The 21,098-nt window shown below is 40.5% G+C and overlaps 1 protein-coding gene, 1 non-coding gene and 1 pseudogene across 2 annotated transcripts in view; 1 reads left to right on the top strand and 2 right to left on the bottom strand.

The window, feature by feature from the left end:
- Positions 1–21,098, top strand: part of SCG3 (secretogranin III) — a 42,792-nt gene extending 21,694 nt beyond the window's left edge. Inside the window, exons 11-12 of the mRNA XM_054564774.1 lie at positions 13,151–13,231; positions 20,299–21,098. Of these exons, the coding sequence (XP_054420749.1) occupies positions 13,151–13,231; positions 20,299–20,417 (200 nt within the window). The 3' untranslated portion in view covers positions 20,418–21,098. The remainder of the gene's footprint in view (positions 1–13,150; positions 13,232–20,298) is intronic.
- Positions 17,890–18,021, bottom strand: LOC129064468 (small nucleolar RNA SNORA51). The gene has a single exon (XR_008528456.1). It is a non-coding gene; the product is annotated as a small nucleolar RNA SNORA51 (small nucleolar RNA).
- On the bottom strand, positions 18,828–19,713 carry LOC129063711 (COP9 signalosome complex subunit 7a-like; annotated as a pseudogene).

Below are 21,098 nucleotides of genomic sequence, written 5' to 3'. Positions count from 1 at the left end.
TGGATAGAAACATGTTCTCATTCATACTTGATAGAACTATGCTTAATAGTGTCTGTGTATTAAGTAGAAAAGAAACAGATTAGCTATGCAGTCAATATCTTATAACAATAAAAGCAATAAAATTATAATTTTTGTTTTACATTACTACTTCCTTTAATACTTTATACTAACTTTTCCCATTTATGTATGTTGTTCTAGATGATGATGATGACATTATGCTGGCATGGGTGTATCTTGGGCAGTAGGAGCCCCACCCTCAACTTTGTCTTTTGTCCTTCTAGCACTCATCCAGTGGTTTTTTAAATCATCTTTGCTCTCTGACAGTAGGATATTCTAGACCCACTCTGAATTTTTCTGTCCCAAGACTTGAAATCAGTTCCCTTTGAAGAGTTCTCATTCATTTTCATTGAAAATAGGGAGACCTGAACCTGGGTTATATGAGTTCAAATGAGTGGTGATGTTGGCCAAAGCTACTGCTTCTATTTCAGTCATTTTGAGACTTTCTGAGACAGGGCTGAAAAAGAAATTTTTTCTTAGTATATCAAGTCCATGTTGATTTTTCTTATCTTACACAGTTTTATGTTATTGTACCCTCCTTTTCTCTGGCATGGATTTCAAAGACATTCACAATTTTCTCCTATGCTAACATAGCTGCCATGTCAGGTCTAAGTGTTTGGTAGTGGCCTATGTTAAGAAAGGTTATGATGCTGCATCTGGGCTCAGGAGGAAAAAATATTGGAATGATTAATTAATAATGTTTGTCATGAGCAGTGGAAGGGTTATTGCTGAGATATGTACCCTGTTTGTTGACTCTGTAGACCAGACATGCTATCTTGATACTTTTACTAAACCCTAGACCTGCTCTGGGTCAGTGATAAACTTTTCTTTATTATCTTTTTTTTCCTAGAAATTGTGTTGAAATACATACAACATGAACTTTACCATCTTAACCATTTTAAATGTACAGTTCAGTGGCATAAAGAACATTTATATTGTTGTGCTGCGATCACCTCTATCCATTTTAGAACTCTTTTTAGACAAAACTGAAACTCTACTCATTTCCCCCTCTTTCCCTAGCCCCTGGCAACCACCATTCTACTTGCTGTCTCTGAATTTGACTAATATAAGTACCTCATATAAGTGGAATCTGATAGTATTTGTCCTTTTCTGATGGGTTCATTTCACTTAGCATAATGTCCTCAAAGTTCATTTATATTATGGCATATGTCAGAATTTCCTTCCTGTGTAAGGCTGAATGATATTTCATTGTATGTATGTACATTTTAGTTATCCATCCATTTGTCTGTGGACACTTGAGTGGCTTCTATCTTTTGGATATTGTGAATAATGCTGCTGTGGATACAAATATCTCCTTGAGATCCTACATTCAATTTTGGAGGGAATATTCCAGAAGTGAATTGCCAAATCATATGATAATTTATTTTTAATTTTTTAAGGAAGTCCATACTGTTTCCATAGCAATTGCACTTTCACATTTCCATCATCAGTGTGCAAGTGTTGTAATTTCTCTATATCTTCACCAACACTTTTATTTTCTGTTTTTTTCATGGTGGTTATCCTAATGGGTATGACATGGAAGATGAATGGTAAACTTCTGAAAGGTAGGTAACCAGGAAAAGAGTGGTCCTCTGGCCAGAAGCAGAGAGCCAGAATTTGGGCAGTACAAAGTGCTGCAGCTCATCCCAACAAAAACCCAGTATGCCTGAACCATCTCCCCTGCAAGCAACCCATGTGTAACAAATGTGCTTCCCTAGAACACAGCAAGCAGTCGTCTAGGTCCTCTGACTTGCTGAGACAGCATGTCCGGTGCCTAAGACAACATCTTATATCACTGTGCAAATATTCCTAGGAATGGGTGGCAGGTGTCTTGGCTTGTTTTAGGAAAATATTATGCTAAAAAGGAACATGACAGAGTTGATTCTTGGTAACCTACTATGCCTGTTTAGGATGAGAGTGTTTGGAGACTAATGATAAGGTTAGGGGTTTTTTTTTCCCCTCATTAAGATTTCCATGAGATAATAATGGGGAGATAGGAGAGTAAAAAACTCCATCCATTTAGTGTTACTCTTTGTAATGGGTCTCTTGAAACATTAAAAAGAGGGTAGGAATTTGGTACTCATTAGAGAGTTAATTTATTCATGCTATTCCTGACCCCTATTACTCTAGGATAAGGAAAAGTGATTCTAGTACAGTTTAGAAAATACCAAACTGAGCTCTAAGTCAAGGACAAATATTTCTTGAAAAAAATATAATTAATCCCTCCAAATTCATATTATAATATATACCTTTGTATTCACAGTTGCTTTATTTGTACCTTTTTCAAAACCTATTTTGTTTCTCTGTTATTAAACCCACTGAGCAAACACTTGTCTTTAGGCAGAAAAATAGAAACATCCATGTGGGCAAAATTAGGGTTAATTGGGTTTTCTGAGATATTTATTCAGCAACAAAAAAACATTTATTCTCATTGCCTGCCTGGCATTGTGTTCAGGAAGCAGAGCTACAGAAAGGATGCAAGAACCATTGCCTGACTTTGAGGACTCAAGCAAGCTTTGAAATGACCTCAGAGTAGTTTTTAACTCATGTGAGGGCAAGTGTAACACAAGCCACATCCCTTATTGATGAATCAGGAGTATGTAGAATAGGCTCCCTTCAGAGATAAAGTTGGAGGACATTATAGAGCACAGCAAGGGATGAGGTAATGGCCCAGCTAAAACCACTTAAGGAATTAATCATAAGCAAGACACATTGGCAGGAATGTCTGTAGGGAGTCTATTTTGATCTTGCAGTGTGAGGTGTGACAGCCCATGTTTATTAACCATGCCAAGCATATGTTGGGTCTTTGTGGAATAATAATAATAATAATAATAAATAATAATACCCTACATTTATATTACTCTTCAGCTTAAAGAGTATGTTCACATGTACCTCATTGCAGGCAGACAATGTAAAAAAATCCAGTTTAATTACCAGTGATGAAATATGGCACATTCACCTTTGAATATTGTTTAGTTAAGCTATTTAAATTCTTGCTTTCTACAGGGACTCATATTAAGAATAATATTTTAAAATACTGATTTTGAATTGGTGCAGGTATTTGAATGATTCGATAATTATTCCTAAATTTAGGGATGTGCCAATGAAGTTGAACTTATTATAATTTCAACCATATTGATAAAGTTGCTTAACTTTTCAAGTAAATTGCTCTCTGAAAACAGAAGAAAAGTACTTTAAAACTTTATTCCATGACCTAAGCCTGCTCTTTTTTTGCCAATTTGATATTTCTTCATTCACTTCTGCTCTATGAGTCACTGAAAATCTTTTTTTAAAAATCATCCAAGGGATGAGATAAACATTATAATACTCATTCCAGTGCTATCATTTGTCAAGTTTATGGCCAGATAATGAAATTGGGCTTAAAAAGTGATCTCTAAGAGACCTTTCACCTAAATATCCTATCGTTTTCATACTTTCAAGGTAGCCAGAAAAGAGAAGGTAGCCAACTTAATTAATAAATTGATAAATTGACTAACTCGTGTGGATCTTCTTATTTTTAAAACAATGTAAGAGGAGGAAATTCATGCCTTATTCAAGTCCCAAGGCATTTTGCTAGAAACGTCCAGAAATAGCGAGTCCAGTCTTCTCTCCTCTAAGTCAGCAAGTGTGCCAATGGCTAAGCATGGGCAGAGACCTACCATCCATGCAGGTTTTCCAAGGACAGCAGAAGAGAATTTCTTCCCAGATGTAAAAACCATGAGCTATCTTTTTAGGATTCACCCCTTAATTCAAGTAAATCAAGGCTCAGAAGATGATGTGATTCACCCAAGATCTCGTAGCCAAAGAGTGGCAGAGCTGGGCCTTGAACTCATGTCCCTCGAATCCATTCAGTGCTCATTCCAGAATTCCATGCTGCATATTTTGGACATATGAAATATCATCATTGTGCAGAATTCTTTAATTGAATGGTTCTGGAGCCCATATTGGCATCTATGATACCAGTATTAGTTGCTTTGCTTAACGCAGCTCAAAATTATAGTCATATAATCTTTCCCTGTAAGAATTTTAAGCATTACCTATTAAACTTAATTTTCATAACCACTATTTTAGAAGACCTAATATCTTTAGTATACCCAGTATTCAATAGTTTAACTATATTGATTTCTACAATTTTTAAGGGGGTGCGGATCAGCATAGCATATCAGGGTCAGGAAAAATTTACATATAAAAAAAGGATTTTTTTTTTTTTTTTTTTTTTTTTTTTGCAGCGCTGTAAACCAGAATAGCCAGAAAAGCAGGGCTGCCTCTTGACTCTGGCCCTCTTCCCATCTGCTTCAGCATATGTTCTAAGGCTTGAGCCGTATTACCTCAGCCATGAGCTATTTTTTCCCAAAGGAAGCTAAAATAAATTGGAAAAAACTTTCCAAAGTGGACTCTCATGGGTTTTCAGTGCACACTGTGTAAATAAAAGATCTGCTTTGCAGCGCCTGAAAAGAGAAAATGTAAATAGGAACCAGCTGCTTCTCTCTAAGGGCAGAGGAACACCTGATTTTAATCCTGTTATTACTATGCTCCTGTAAATGTGTGGAGATCCAATACCAGTGGCAGTGGTTCCCAGACTTTATCAGGTTTGTAAAAGAGAGAGAGAGAGAGAGAGAGAGAGAGAAGAGAAGAGATGCTTGGTCCCTCCCCCCAGATGTTCTGACTTCATTGGTATAGGGAAGGAATGACCTGGGCATTGGCATTTTTACTTATTTGTAAATTAAGGGGTGAATCCTAAGAAGAAGATTCTAATATGCACCTAAGTCTGAGAACCACTGCCTTATTGGTTTAAAAGGTAGATTTTACCCAGCTCCATTCATTAAAGGCTCGTTCTGGTTCAAGCCTAGTCTCTGACCCTTACTCAGCTGTGTCCCCATAAGGATGCCACTTAACCTCTCTGCGCCTTAGCTTCCTCATGAGTAAAGTGGGAATAATAATGCTTATTTAATAAAGCTCTGTGAAGATTAAATGACCTATGGATATAGTATGTCTAGCACATTCATAGTTATTTAAAAATATTTCTGACGAACCATCATTTAAATTCAGAATTCACTGTTTCAAGCCTTTCAAATAGCTTATTTTTCTTTGTTAAAAAGAAAGAAACTAAATAAACCTAACCATTTATACTTTAAAAATCATTTTTTCTCTAGTTTTGATTCCATGCTTACCAAGCAATTTTCTGATTACAAGTGGGCCACTATATAAAAAGCTTTTCCATCCATTCACTCATTCCACTAATATTTGTTGAGAGCTTACTGTTGATCAGGCTTTATTCAAGACGTGGGAGTACATCAGCAAACAAGAAATATTTCTAAGGGAAGAAGACAATAAATTTAAAATAATTACATGATATTGTAGGAAGTGATAAGTGCTATGGATAAAAATAAAGCAGAAAAGGGAGGGTGAGGTTGATTGGAGTGGGGTCTATTAAATTAGAGAAACTTCCTAATTATATATGTTCTGATCCACAAGATAAAGGCTTATTTAAAGGGTTGCAGGCTCGTTTTCTTTAAGTTGCAGTGAACTCACTTCGTTGTGGCTTAATAATGTCCATATAGTGAATAAAATTACTTTTCATTCATTTCGTAAATTCAACAACTTTTTTTATAGGCAATTGGTTCCTGAGCAAAAAGCAACCTAAAAAGATGATGCCGATTTCCCTATATCAAATTGTCTTAAGTTGGGCTCTCTCCAAAGCGAACCCCATAAGGAAGATCTGAAGTCAAGTAGCGGAATATTGGGAAGTGACTCCAGGAAGCAGTACTGGCAGGATATGTGACACAGGGAAGGGAAAGAGGCCAACATAAGGAGAGGGATTCAGCTGTGGACAGTCGAGACTTAGTCCCATCCAGCACCTCTGGGAGACTGTGGGGAATAAGGGAGCTGGAGACTTTACCAATTATGCCCACCAGCTGTTAAGGGCCTCTCTATGAGCACATGTGAATAAGGGAGGTGTGACAGTAAGGAATCAGCACTGCCTGCTACACTGTGGCAAAAATTTAGTGTTTATGTTTTGCCCTCCTAATTCAGATTTTTTAATACATTACTTAGAGTCTAAGCTCTGGTTTTCCTTTTCTCAGATAAGCTTTCCAGTTTATGATGCACTATCACAGATGAGATTTTAGGAAGAATGCTTAAAATTACTTAAAGAATGAGACTATTTTTATACATTCTCAAAAGTTTCAGAAACACTAATTACCTAATATGCTAATAACAAATTATTATCTATTCAGTAAGGCAAGCCCTATGAGATCCACTAATTTGATTTAAACTCCTTCAAAATAATCAAGTCATATTCTTCAGAAATAGTCTACACTAAGATTTCTTTCCTTGTTCAAAATGCCTTTTCTAACAGAATTAATCCGAAATAGAGAATAGTGTTTTTATGTTACCAAATCCAGTTGCTGTTCAGTAAACAGATGACAGAAAATGAAAATCTCTATATTTATTGTTCTGTGACTGTGTAACATTAACCAGCGGAACATTGGTCTTTCCCCGGCTCTAACATTCTTGAGAACAAGGCACTGAAATCAAGGCTTTCCCTACACGAGCAATTGAAGCAAATAGGGGCTAAAAATTGCAGATCTTTTCTCTTGTCCACTTTTTGCACAAGGGCTTCTCTGTGCTGCTTTGGGAACAGGATAACATGGAGCCCAGGTGGTAAGGCAGAAGCGGGCTGATATGATCAGAAAGAAGATTCTCAGGAAGCCATTTAGGTAAATGCAGTGATGGAAATTGGAACATTTTCAAATCTTTTTCTTTCTTTGTTTTTGTTTATCACATTGTAGTTTTTTTTACATTTCTACAGCCCAGGACTCAGTAGTCACAGATCTTTTTAGGGCCTTAGGTGTCCCACAGAGCATCTGCACTTTTCTCTTCTAAATTATTTTTAATTTTTAAAAATATTTTTCAATTACAGTTTACATTCAATATTACTTTGTATTAGTTTTGTCTAGCACCACAGTGGTTAGACAATTGTGATCCCCCTGATATTTCCATTACTCACCTAGCACCATACATAGTTACTATAATATTATTGACTATATTCCCTACGCTGTATTTTGCATCCCCATGACTATGTTGTAACTACCAACTTGTACTTCTTAATCCCTTCACATTTTTCACCCAGTCTCCCAGCCCCTCTCCCCTTTGGCAACTATCAGTCTATTCTCTGTATTTATGAGTCTGTTTCTATTTTGTTCTTTAGTTTATTTTGTTCATTAGATTCCACACATAAGTGAAATCATATGGTACTTGCCTTTCTCTGACTGGCTTATTTCACTTAGAACAATGGTCTTCAGGTCCATCCATGATGTTGCAAAAGGTAAGATTTCCTTCTTTTTTAGGGCCAAGTAGTATCTCATTGTGTAAATGTACCACAGCTTTTTTACCACTCATTTATTGGTGGGAACTTAGGTTGCTTCCAAACCTCGACTATTGTAAATAACCCTGCAAGGAACTTAGTGGTACATATGTTCTTTTTGAATTAGTATTTTTAGGTTTCTTTGGGTATATTCCTGGAAGTGGAATCACTGGGTCATAAGACAATTCCATTTTTAATTTTTTGAGGTAACTCCATATTGTTTTCCACAGTGGCTGCACCAGTCTGCATTCCCACCAACAGTGCCTTGAGGGTTCCCTTTCCTCCACGGCCTCCCCAGCACTTATTGTTTGTTGATTTGTTAACAATAGCCATTCTGATAGGTGTGAGGTGATATCTCATTGTGGTTTTAGTTTGCATTTCTCTGATGATTAGTGATGCTGAGCATCTTTTCATATATCCTTTGGCCATCTGTATGTCCTCATTGGAGAAGTGCCTATTCAGGCCCCTGCCCATTTTTTCCTTTGCCCATTTTTAATTGAATTGTTCTTTTGGTGTTGAGTGTTATAAGTTATTTATAAATTTTGGATATCAACCACTTATCAGATGTATCATGGTGAATATGTTCTCCCATTCCATGGGTTGTCTTTTCATTTTGTTGGTGGTCTCCTTTGGTGTGCAAAAACTTTTTTGTTGATCTAGTCCCATTTGTTTATTGTTACTTTTGTTTCCCTTGCCTGAGGAGATAATCAGAAAAAAATATAACTACAAGAAATGTCCGAGATTTTACTTCCTATGTTTCCTTCTAAAATTGTTATGGTTTCTAGTCTAATATTAAGTCTTTAATCCAGTTTCAGTTTCTTCTTGTGTATGGCATAAGAAGGTGGTCTAGTATCATTTTTTTGCATGTATCTGTCCAATTTTCCTAACACCATTCATTGGATATACTATCTTTACCCTATGTTATATTTGTGCCTCTTTTGTCAAATATTAATTGACCATAAATGCATGGGTTTATTTATGAGCTCTCTTTATTCTGTTCCATTGATCTATATGTCTGTTTTTATGCTAGTACCATGCTGTTTTGACTACTATGGCCTTGTAGTATAGTTTCATATCAGGTAGCATGATTCCTCCAACTTTGTTCTTTCTCAAAATTGCTATGGCTATTCAGGGTCTTTTGCGCTTGCATATAAATTTTTGGAATATTTGTTCCAGTCCTGTAAAATACACCATTGGTATCTTGATAAGAATTGTGTTGAATCTACAGATTGCTTTGGGTAGTATGGATATTTTCATGATGTTAATTCTTCCTTTCCATGAACACAGTATATGCTTCTATTTATTTATATCTTCTTCAATTTCTTTCTTCAGTGTCTTATAATTTTCTAGTATGGGTCTTTTACTTACATCCTTGGTTGAATTTATTCCTAGGTATTTTTTTATACAATTGTAAATGAAATTGTTATCTTCATTTCCCTTTCTCATAGTTCATTATTGGTGTATACAAATGCAACTGATTTGTGCATAATTATTTTGTACCCTGCTACTTTACCAAATTCATCATTTCTAGTAGTTTTTTGGTAGAATCTTTAGGGTTTTTTATATATAATATCATTTCATCTACAGATAATGACAGTTTTATTTCTCCCTTTCCAATTTGGATGCCTTTTATTTCTTCTTTGGTCTGATTGTTTTGGTTAAGACTTCCAGTGCTATATTGAATAGGAATGGTGAAAGCAGACATCCCTTTTTTGTTCCTGATCTTAAGGGAAACCCTTGTTTTTCCGATTAAGTAAAATGTTGGCTGCCGGTTTGTCATATATGGCCTTTACTATGTTGAGAGGTATGTTCCCTCTATTCCCAATTTGCTGAGAGTTTTTATCATAAATGGGTGCTGGATTTTATCATATGCCTTTTTCTGCATCTGTTGATATAATTGTGTGGTTTTTACCCTTCATTTTTTTAAGTGGTATATCATATTTATTGATTTGCAGATAGTGTACCAACCTTGCATCCCCAGAATAAATCCCACTTGATCATGGTGTGTGATCTTTTTAATGTATTGCAGGATCTGATTTGCTAATGTTTTGTTGAGGATTTTAGCATCTATGTCCATCAGGAATATTGGTATAAATTTTCTCTCTTTGTAGTGTCTTTATCTGGTTTTGGAATTAGGACAATTATAGCCTTGTAAAATGAGCTTAGGAGTCTTCCCTCCTCTTGAATTTTTGGAATAGTTTGAGGATAGGTTTTACTTCTTTGAATATTTGGTAAAATTCACCTGTGAACCATCTGGTCCAGGACTTTTGTTTGTTATGTTTTTTGTGTTTTTTTTTTTATTACTCCTTCAGTTTCACTAGTTGTAATTTGTCTGTTCATATTTTCTGACTCTTCCTGATTTAGCTTTAGAAGATTGTATGCTTCTGGGAATTTATCCATTTCATCCAGATTGTCCAATTTGCTGGCATATAGATGTTCATAATACTTTCTTGCAATTCTATTTCACTTAGCTCTTTTTGCTGGAGATTTCTCCTGTTCTTTCATTTGGGGCATTTTTTGTTCTCCCCATTTTGGCTGCCTCTTTGTGTTTCTTTCTGTATATTAGGTAGATCTGCTGCTATGTCTTGCAGTCTTAGTAGAGTGGCCTTATGTAGTAGGTGTCCTGTGGGACCCAGTGGCACAATCTCCTTGATCACCTGAGATGTGAGCTCTAGAATGTCCCCTGAGTGGGTTACATGAGCCCTCCTGTTGTAACTGAACCTTCATTGCTATTGGCCCATTCATGCATGGAGTCAACCCTCAGACTGGGTGACCATGAGGATGAACCCCAAGTATAGTGTATAAGATGCTGTGCAGGTGCTAACCACACAAACTGGAATTCACCTCAGCAAGGTTTGGTGCCTCTCAAAGTCTCCCTTTGAATATGCTGCTTGTGAAGCTTATTGGTTCTTGCTCTGATGTCATCTGAAGCTGGCCACTGGGTGTGTTGGTTCTGGGGCCTTTTGGGAGGGACGCTAGTGCAGGCCAATGTCACATGCTGCTTGTAACTGTTATTGGGCAATCTGTTTGGAGCTACAAAGTGATCCACAGTTTGTGACTGCCTCTGCTGGACCTGTGTGTGTGTGCAAAGGACCAAGCTGTGCTCCAAGCCTGGCTTTTACCAACACCAGGCCCAGGGGCAATTCAGCAAAAGTCCCAAGATACCCCAAGGTCTACCTCTGCCTTCCTCTGCCTTCTGGCTGCCTGCTAGGCTCAGTCACTGAAAGGGCCTGTGGCCATCCTCAAGTTGCATGAGGTAGGTTCTCAGTGAGTCACCGGGTAGGGGTGAGAGGTATTTATAAGACTGATACATATTCAAGCTCACTGCCAGTGCTGGGTCTCAGGTCACTCAGCAAATGTCCTAGGGTATTCCAAGTCTAGCTGCCACCTGCTGGATGCTCACACACCTTTGTGTTGGGGCATGGTCTCAGGGAGTTATCACAGTGAGGCCAGCAGAGTTTACAAGGCCCAAACAGATCAGTATTTGTCCATGTGAATGGAGGATCTGCATTGGTCATATGTGCAAGGGAAAAATGTCCCTGTCCTAGAGCCACACAACTCAGTCTGTCCCAGATTCTGCCAGGAGCCCGATCTCAGCCAGGTGGGGCCACAGGGAGTCAGGAGGGTGAGGCTAGTGGATTTCCTGTGAGAGGGAGATGCCAGTCAGGCTTGGGGAAGGGTCGGGGTGGCCCTTGTCCGAGAGGCACACAACTCAGTTTGTCTCAGGTTCTGTGGAGCCACCAGGAGTCAGGAGGGTGAGGCTATTGCATTCCCCCAGGCTGATGCTGTATGGAGGGGAGGGCTCCACCCAGGAAATATGGCATCTGTGGAGTGGGAGTGGCACTCAGCACAGGGATCCTGGCAACTGTTTCTTCAGCTCCCTTCCCAAGCCACAAACCCCAGTCTCTCCTCCTGCAACTCTAATCTGCTCCACCCACCCTTTGCCAAAGCCCAGAGGGAGAGTGGCTGTGTATGAGCTTTTGTGCATTAGCCCTTTAAGAGACCATCTGTGTCCCTAGCAGACTCCTGTCTCTCGCTGGCAGACAGAATCCCCACTGATTTTCACAGCCAGATGTTATACGGGTGCCTGGTGCTCTGGGCTGGGGAGCCTGGCTTGGGGTTGAGCCTTCGCGCTTCTCAGGGGGAGCCTTGCAGCCCAGATATCCCTCCAAGATCTCAGCCACTGTCCGTGTGAGCAGGGCCAGCCCCTTCTGAGATTCCTCCTTCCTGCCAGTATTGATGTGGCTTCTCTAAATCCTTGGTTCTAAGACTTCTGTCAGCTGATCTTCAGATGGTTATTCAGGTTGCTTGCTCTATATTTTAGTCGTAATTCCAGTTTGGTCCTGGGAGGAGATGAGTATAACTTCCACCTACTCTGCCACCATCTTGGAGCCTCAGGACATTGTCAAATCTTAAGGCAGTGTTATTGTTCATAGTCAGAGGTGCCCATGTTCAAACCTAGATCTACTACTTACTAGCCATGTGATCTCAGGCATATTACTTTTTACCTGTCTATGCATTAGTTTCTTTGTCTTTAAAATGGGGATAAAATAAGAATGCCTTAAAAGGTTGATGTGAAGAATAAGAGAGAGAATGCATTTTGGAGCACAAGGTACAGCCCCTGGAGCATTAAAAGCACACGGCAGAGGTAGGTCAACCGAGAAGTCTGGACAGTAGACTAGAGATAATAGGGCTCAAAGGGGGCTCAGAATAGGTGGTCACCACACTAAGCCCTGACATTCCATTACTTTTGCAGAGGCCGTGCACTTTGAAAGCCTCTTTTCTTAGGCCATCCCGTACTCTTCAGACCCTCTGGACTTTTGGCGCAGATACTCTGAGCATTAGGGACCTCACTTGTTTAAGGGGATGGTTGATTCCTTTGAGGCAGAACAAGGATACATCAGTGTTCATGTCTGAATACAGGTGTAATCTTTCAGAACGGTGCATGTAGTAGAAACTTGGCAAGATCAGAGCCCAAATCCCAGCTCTGTTACTTCTTTTGTGGCCATCTCTGTGTTGATGATAACACTGATTTGCAGTAAGTCACATAAAGGCCATCAAACAGCAGGTAGCTTGGTGATGCCTGGTATTCTGCCACCATAGTTGAGGCCATCAGAGGATGGTTTACATCCAGGGGAGTCTCACTAGAATGAGCTATAAGGTTCACCATCCAAACCTCGAAATGAGGTTTGGGTCACCTCTTTATCTGAGTTTTTACGCACTCCTTACCAGCATTGAGCTGAAGACTTGCATACCAGCATACACGAAGCCACAAATTTGGACTTAACATCACTTATTCGGTGATAGATAGTATCCGCCACTCTGATTCAGGTCTAGATCTGACAGTTCTCCTCGGTTTGGAAGAAGCATCCCTAAACATAAATGACCCAATCTAAGAATTATAAGGACCCACCTATCCAGTTAATTAAATCCAAACACTTCTCTGCCAGGATATCAAACTGTAGTTATTTGTGTAGGGGGAGAGTGGGTCCTTGACACTTACCAATTTGGTCCTGCCTCCTGGAACCTTATCCCCACCCAGTGTCCTTTGCACCCCTCCCCCACACACACACACAAGTACGCCCACTCCCTCCTTAGGGATGCCACCTCACAAGTGCTCGATAATTCCAATATTTTGTCTATGGTTTTAAACATAAGTGTGGTCTTTAAAAAGAGATGCGATGATATTTTATGAGGGTTTGATATGGGTTCCCTTGCCTTTTCCAGGGAAAACAGAAGCCTATTTGGAAGCCATCAGAAAAAATATTGAATGGTTGAAGAAACACAACAAAAAAGGAAATAAAGAAGGTAAGACTTTATTTAGTATGGTTATAAATTGGAAACTTCACCCATTTGTCAGAGGCTCTTGTTAAATAAATATTCCAACAATCAAATTAGGCTAAGGTCTCCTCTCAGATTCCAGAAAGATTCTAGCACTTCTCAGATGCAGAAGAGAACCTCCATTTCTCTTATTTTTCAAGCCAGGCTTTCAAACAAAGGCATTTTTCCCTTTCTTTGTCATTTTATGATGAAAAAATGTCAAACAAAAGTAGAAACAATAGTATAATGAATCCCCATATGTCCATCACCCACTTTCAATAATTATCAACATTTTACCAATCTTGTTTTGTCTACCCTCCCCCCTCCCTTTCCTGGAGTATTGTAAACAGAGGCATTTCCTGAGCCCAGAGGAGTGCACCTGGCTCTCAGGAACGCACTCACCACTTAAAGCGCAGCACTAAGTGGGCTCCGTTCTGAGTGCCAGGAATGTGAAGCGCAGTAAAATGTGGCACACACCAGCCCAAGTTGCTCGCAGCGTCAATAAAGGGCAGTTGGCCCTGCTTGGAGCTATCACACATGGGTGTGGAGGTGCAAAGAAGATGGGGGGGGGCAGTCTTACAGAAAAAGAGATCGCTGGGAAGAAGGGCTGAGCAAAAGCCTTCACTGGAAAGGTAAGTGAGGGGAGATGGAGGCAAAAGGAATACTGGTTACCAAGACGTAAAGGGACAACAGAGAGAGGTGCATTTTGGGTCCTGGAGCTGTTTCCCAGGAACCCTGGGTGTCTGTGGGGCAGGCCGCAGACAGGGCTGGGAAGGCCAGGGGGTCAGGAACAGGCTTGGGCACCCTGCAAAGGAGGTTTGTTTTAGCCAGAGGAGCCTAAGCAAGGGCTTACTTAAGCCCTGAGAACTCAGTTAAGAAATGAGGAATCTATCTGGCATGCAGTGTAGTGTGGTTACAGATTGAAAAAATAAGACCCCAGAAGACTGGGGAGAAATAGGAAACAAGAATCTAGAGCAGAAATGATGGGGCTTAAACCAGGGAAAGGCAGAAGAAATAAATAAGGGAAAAACTCAAGAGCTATGTGGAGAGAGAGTTCAGTATGTCCCAGATGTCTGATCAGGACAGCTGCAAAGTGATCCTTTTAAAATGAAACCAATAGTACTTCTCAAACCTTGAAGTTAATTCACTCCACATGCGTAGCTTCTACATACCCTGATGTCCAGTGGGCGCCAGTAAATGAGAAACTTGAGAAGCAGGACCCAGGCGTCAATATTTTTGAACCCCCCATCTTTCCACCATGCAGCCAAGTTTCAGAACCACTGAGTAGACAGAGCACAGTGGGAAGAAGAGGTATTTTCAGCCTCTTTTCGCCTGGGGTCCTGTAAGCTGAGGAAGATGGAAACAGTTATCAGGTCTTCACACGTATTCATTTTATTTGGCTCAACATAATTGTGCATTTCCATGCTGTCGGTTCCATTAAAGTTCACGTGAACTGTATTTCATGAAATCTGTCATTGATCAGAAAATGCACCACTGTTTAATGCACCACTAAGGAAAAAAAAGTATAACATGTCATCGATGACTGCGAAGACTTGAAAATTTTAAAAAATGTTCATCTTAGAATCAGTGTAATAGCAGGGGCCAAAATGCATTCTGAAACCAGTGTAAATTACATGATGCAACAATTTGGACTATTTATGGTATTTCTTTCACTGATTAATATATGAGTCAAACTCCTGGTCATAACCAGCAACATCCTGCAATTCAGTCTTTCACTTCAAGAAACAACCAACCTAGAAATGCACGGAACTCTGGTGCTTTCATTTAAAAGGTCCTGTGAGCAAGCTTAGAATGACAGAGCTGAGTTTGATGTTTCCTTCTGCCTCCAGGAAGTAAGGGTGACGTGCCTTATACACCCCCCTGAAGGCAGAATCAGAGAGCTTTTTCTCCACTGCCTTCATATATGCTCAGCTAGACTTGGGCCATCTCTCGAAGCCTGTGGGGAGCTAGGTCCTGGGCCATGCAGTGGCTGCGGCTGTGTGAGTTCAAGGTCACTCTCAGTTCTGACCTCCTTGATGTCTGCCGATGCCCTTGGTTTGGCAGGGGCCTGAGGGGCCTGAATCTCCTCCCCAAATCCAGGAAAGAAAGGTCCGTGTGATGGGATAATGAGGAAGATTATAAAAATCACCTTAGGCAGTCCTTTTTAAAAAAGTGTACTTTTAAGAAAATAAGTCACACCACTTATTTCTTCTGTGCCTTAAACTTAAAACCTCTTTTAAGATGAGCAAAGTGGAGACTGACTTGTGTGTCTCACAAGCAGCGCACGGCCTTTCCTCTGCACCAGGCTGGTTTTCCCAGCACACAACGAGAGCTGTTTTCAAGATGCAGTTTTTCCACTTCAAAAGAAAACACATTTCCCGTTTGTCCATTCAGATCACCTGGACCTCTTCTTATCTGTCCTTGGGAGTCTGCCTTTAGTCTCACTAAAGATATTGACCCTGCAACCGAGTCTGAAGAGTCAGTTCACTACTTAAAGGTCGCAGAGTGGTCAAAGCAGTGACTACAGACCCACCTGAGTTCAGAACCTAACTCTACCATGACCTGAGCACATGGGACTTACCTCCCCTGTCCTGTTTCTTCATCTCTGAAATGGAAATACTAATGCTAAACTCATGGGGTTTTGTGAGGAGCAGGACAGATGATGCTCAGTACCAAGAGTTGTATCTTTAATCCTCAAGGCTAATCCTCAAGGGCCCTAAAGGGGCGCAAATACCCTGCTTGGTGGGAACAAGCTCTCGCTAAGCCTCAGCTCACCTTGATATGATAAACATCTGGTGTTTGTAGAGAGGCCCTTCAGGCTTAGTTGTTTTTTTCCCCCATGCGGGGTCTTACAGATGTTCAAGGGACACAGGCTAGCTAAAGGGGCCACGGAATGCTCTGAGCTTTGTTTCCCATTCTCTCCTTTCTTTTCCCTTTACAAATTGAAAGAAGGCAGGACTCTAGTCCCGGGGCTGTCAGCCACCAAGATGAATGGCACTGTCCTCAAGGAACTCAGCCTCAAGAAACTCATGATCTGGAGGGGTTTCCCCAAGTACTCTGTGGTACGGAAGACCCACATGCCCAACTATAAGGGATGTGTGTCATAAATTTTTGTACCTCCATAGGATGTATTGCTATAGCCATTAAAAATGGTGTTTATGAAGAATGTTAATGCTCACTGTGTAAATTTAAGTGAAAGGAGCTAGTTATAATTTGATATATACACTGTGATTGCAATTCTGGGTTGAATTAGATATATTTGAAAAGCTATAAGGAAATTGAACAAAATACCAACTGGTTATCTATGATTAATAGGATTCAGGTAATTTAAATTTGATTTTCATGTTTCTTTTTTATTTTTTTAAAACAATAGGCATATAATACTTAAAGAATCAAGGGAAGATGTGAGTTTCTTTTTAAGCCTTCAGAAAGGTGCCACCAGCAGCCTCCTTACTTGGGGATCTCTTTGTTTTGGGCTGATGGTTTGATGGTTTACATAGGTTTTTGTTTAAGTAGGACAGAGAAACCTTAAAGGAGTTATGGTTTGGCTTTTTGCTCCACACATATAATTCAAACACTGTGAAAAATCAAGATAATTCTTAATTTGGGGGAAAAAAATGTAAAAGTGAGTTGTCCCCTCAACAGGGACTAACCAGTATAACAAGTTCAAAAAGTCAAACACCTGGTTCTGATTGTAACTTTTACCACTCAAGCTTTAGAATCTTCTTACCCCAAGGGTGATTCCTAGACTAGCAGCATCTGTGTATCCTGGCAGCTTATTTAAAATGTAGAATCTATTCTCAACAAGAAAAATTTAAAGGAGTTCATTGCTACCAAACCAGCATTTCAGGAAATTTAGGGACTTCCTTAAGAAGAAGAAGAAAAAGATAAAAAAATATGAAAAATAAAATGACAGTATCTACAACTTATCAATAATTACTTGAAATATAAAAGGAGTAAATGCTCCAATCAAAAGACATAGAGTAGCTAAAATGGAGAAGAAAACAAGACTCTTGTATATGCCGTCGATAAAAGACTCACTTTGGATTGAAAGATGTACATAGGCTGAAAGTAAAGGGATAGAAAAAGATACTTCAAGCAACTGGAAATGATAAAAAAGCTGGGGCAGCAATACTTACACAGAATATCAGACAAAATAGACTTTAAAATAAAGGCTAGAAGGATATTTCATATACAAAAGCCAAAATATGAAAGCAACCTAAGTGTCCATCAACAGATAATTGGATAGAGAAGGTATGGTACATATATACATATATGCAATGAAATATTACTCAGCCAAGAAATAAAAAGGATGAAATCTTACCATTTGCACCAACATGGATGGACCGAGAGGATATTACGCTAAGTGAAACAAGTCAGGCAGTGAAAGACAAATATCATATTATTTCACTTATATGTGGAATCTAAAAAAAATTAACAATCAAAACAAACTCATAGACACAGAGAGCAAACTGATGGTTGCCAGATGGAACGGGGTTAGGCGGCTGGGTAAAAAAGGTGAAGGTATTAGAAAGTACAAAATGACAGTTTCAGAATAGTCATGAGACTGTAAAGTACTGCATATGGAGTACAGTCAACAATGGGTTTTTTTCTGGATAAACTTTTTTTTTTTTTTTTCCTCAACTCCATGTCCCCCCATTCACAATACAGACCAGGCAAAGGGCCTGGGCTGAGGTGTATATGGGGTGGGTTTACTCTGCCTCCTCTTTCTGTACAGTCAGTGTAAGAACACAGCCTGTGGTAAGCACTGGGAGGCCTGGATAAACTTCTTATAGATTTTATTTCTGTGTTATATTACATATAGATATTATATATACTTAAAAAAAAATAAATCTACCTCCCCTTCCCTTCCCCACAAAACTCACAAAAGGAAGTATGACTTCTTCCAGGATTGCCATCAGGCTCTTCAAAGTAGCCAGGGCCAAGAAAGAACCATCTCTCAACATATCAAGAAACAGCTGCCCTTCTTAGGCTCTGGGGTCATTGAAGCAGCAGCATTTCCAGGACCCAAGGGGAGGTGAGAAGAGAGGAAACAATGGTAGCGTGACAGAACTCTAGGATGCGAGTGTCCAGTGACTCCAAGAATGGCAGACGGGCTCCCACACCCGTCAGGGTGGGAACAAAGGTGGGAGCCCTATGGCTCTGCAATGCAGAGAGAGTAGGAACTGGGGATTAGTCACGCAGGGGTGGGGTGTAGGACAAAGAACATATGTAGGTTTTACTGGAGACCCAGCAGCCCCACCTATTCAAAGACATAATAAACAAGGACAAATGCTTGTTTTTAAAAATACAGGAGAAAGAGCATGGTAGAAGGGAAAGGAAAACAATAGGATACATAAGGAAGTCACATAAAACAGAAAGTACCAACAACAACATGACTTGTACTTGCTTCTTTCCTAGAGAGGGTGTGATCTATGCATGGGAGCGGGAGAGAAAAGAGAGGTAAAAGGTCATGAACCTGGTATTATCAGCTGGCCAGGGACATAGGAAGGCACTTCGAGGACTCTTCGAGCACAGGCAGAGCTGGGACCCCATATCTCCAGAGAAAAGAATGACAGTTCCTTCAGTTCGACTTGGACCAAATCTCAGTCCTCCCTCAGAGCCGCTTGCACTTCGCAGCTTTCTTGTGGGCTGGCGCTGGTTGGTGCCAGCAGCTGGCTCCTGCAATTGAGCCAGGTGTTGCTCGGGGTCTTGTGATGTGGCTGCAGCTGCTGCTGCTGTAGTAACTTTAATGGTTTTTTTAAGGTTGGCAGCCTAACTCTCAATCCATGGCTTCAGGCCCAGCTTCTGCTTCTTGTGCTGGTTGGCACGGTTCACCTGCTCCTCGGTGCCTGACGGCACTGCCTCATGGCATTGCCTCATGGCATTGCCTCACAGCCCGTGCCCCACTCCTAGGGCTCAGGCAATGGCCCTGAGATCCTGGTGCTGGGCGTCCTGCCCAGCGCTGCGGTCAACCTCTAACCACTGGTTGCACTGGCCCAGGGACCCATGAAGCACGTTGACATACACGGCCTTAATGACAAGGTGTTCCAGCTGCCACATGTTACGCAGGGCAAGGGCCTTCAGCAACACTGCATGTGGGATACACTTGACTTAAGCATCTAGGGTGATGACTGGTAGGTGTCAAAGCTTACTCTTGTGAGCCTCTGTGAGTGGGGGAAGATTCCAGGTTTCAGCTAAGTTGTTGGCATATGTTCTGTAAGTAAACACTGTGAGCAGGCGGAATGTGGAAGCGAAGTCACTCCCACCAGCCATCTAACATGAGGCATATCCAGCAGTTCCCTGAACACGTAGACACCGACGGCCTCCAGCACCGAGCGGATGAGTGCGGCCAGCACTGGCCCCTTGGCCGCCTTGGCCAGGAGCAGAAATTGCTCCTGGTTCTACCCTGTCACCTTCACCTTGGCACTCATGGCTGCACTGAGCTGGAGGCATCTGGGCTCAGGATGTTTGGAGCCAGAAGCTTTGTCTTCTAGAGCCAGGGAAATAGTCAATAATATTGTACTATGTACGGTGCCAGGTGGGTACTAGACTTATCAGGGGTGATCACTTCATAAATTATATAAATGTCAAACCACTATTCTGTACACTTGAAACTAATATAATATCGAATGTCAACTGTAATTGAAAACAATTTTAAATTAAATTTAGGGGAAAAATGCAGAATCTGGGGCCCCACCTTGGAGCTACTGAATACAAATTCGCAGCTGCCCAAGAATCCCAGGTGATTGGTATAAACAATCAAGTTTGTGAAGGGCTCCAAGCCTGTTCCCTCCCTGATCAGATGAGGGTAATACTCCCCACCAGAACATCTAGCATATGGGATGCTGGAGAGCAGATGAGCTAGTATAATTCATATACACATGATGTGAAACTGCAAAACTCTGCACAAATGCCAACACCTAAAATGCCTTCCACTGAGAAACACGGGATGGTCGTGGTGGTGCACAGAACGCTTCTTGGTTAATGGTGATCGCTGGGATGGGATTGCTCTTTCCTGCTCCTTCTCACGATGCCCTAATGGTATTTTCCAGATTATGACCTTTCAAAGATGAGGAACTTCATCAACCAACAAACTGATGCTTATGTGGAGAAAGGCATCCTTGACAAGGAAGAAGCCGATGCCATCAAGCGTATTTATAGCAGCCTGTAAAAACGGCAGGGAGGTCCCAGAGTCCTTCCACTGTTTCAGAAAACATCATATAACTTAAAACTCTTCTAATTCTGTGATTAAAGTTATTTTGACCCAAGGATTATTAGAAAGTGCTGGATTTACAGTAGTTAACCTTTTAGAAGTGGTTAAAACATGTTTTCTTGCCACAAAAACTATCTGAAAAGTAAAGTTGTATGTAAGCTGAGATTTTGTACATAGAATCCTTATTTCCTTGTAGATTTACATTTTATAATCAGAGATCTGTTGCTTTGGAAAAGCCTGTAATGAACTGACCTTAAAACTGAAACTTTTTCCCACTGTGTGACACACACAAGCACCCCTTGAAGAATTGGGGGTTCTGTTTGCAAGGCATGCTGGTTACCAAAGCACTTCCTCGCATTTGTCTGTTGCAGGATGTCCTTTTCACTACCAGTTCCCTTGTGGTTGAAATAAATTCACGTTTCCTCAAAGCCTCTATAGCTTGAAGGAAGCTACCTGCCTTTTTTTCCAATAGGCTGCTCCTGCAGGTTCTATTTCAGGCCCAATAGCACAAAAAGGAACCTGAAAAATGGGCATAGGATTTGCTAGATTTTTTAACAATTTCCCCCCACTCATAATATTTTCCTATTAGTGAGTTTTCAGACATTGATTTTGGTTATTAAGAGGCATAACTAGGTACTC

Source organism: Pteronotus mesoamericanus, unplaced genomic scaffold (assembly GCF_021234165.1).
Source record: "Pteronotus mesoamericanus isolate MK-2021 breed Mesoamerican mustached bat unplaced genomic scaffold, CSHL_Meso_final contig_164, whole genome shotgun sequence".
Lineage (NCBI taxonomy): Eukaryota > Metazoa > Chordata > Mammalia > Chiroptera > Mormoopidae > Pteronotus > Pteronotus mesoamericanus.
Note: the sequence above shows the minus strand (reverse complement) of the source record. Positions and strands in the feature narration are given on the sequence as shown.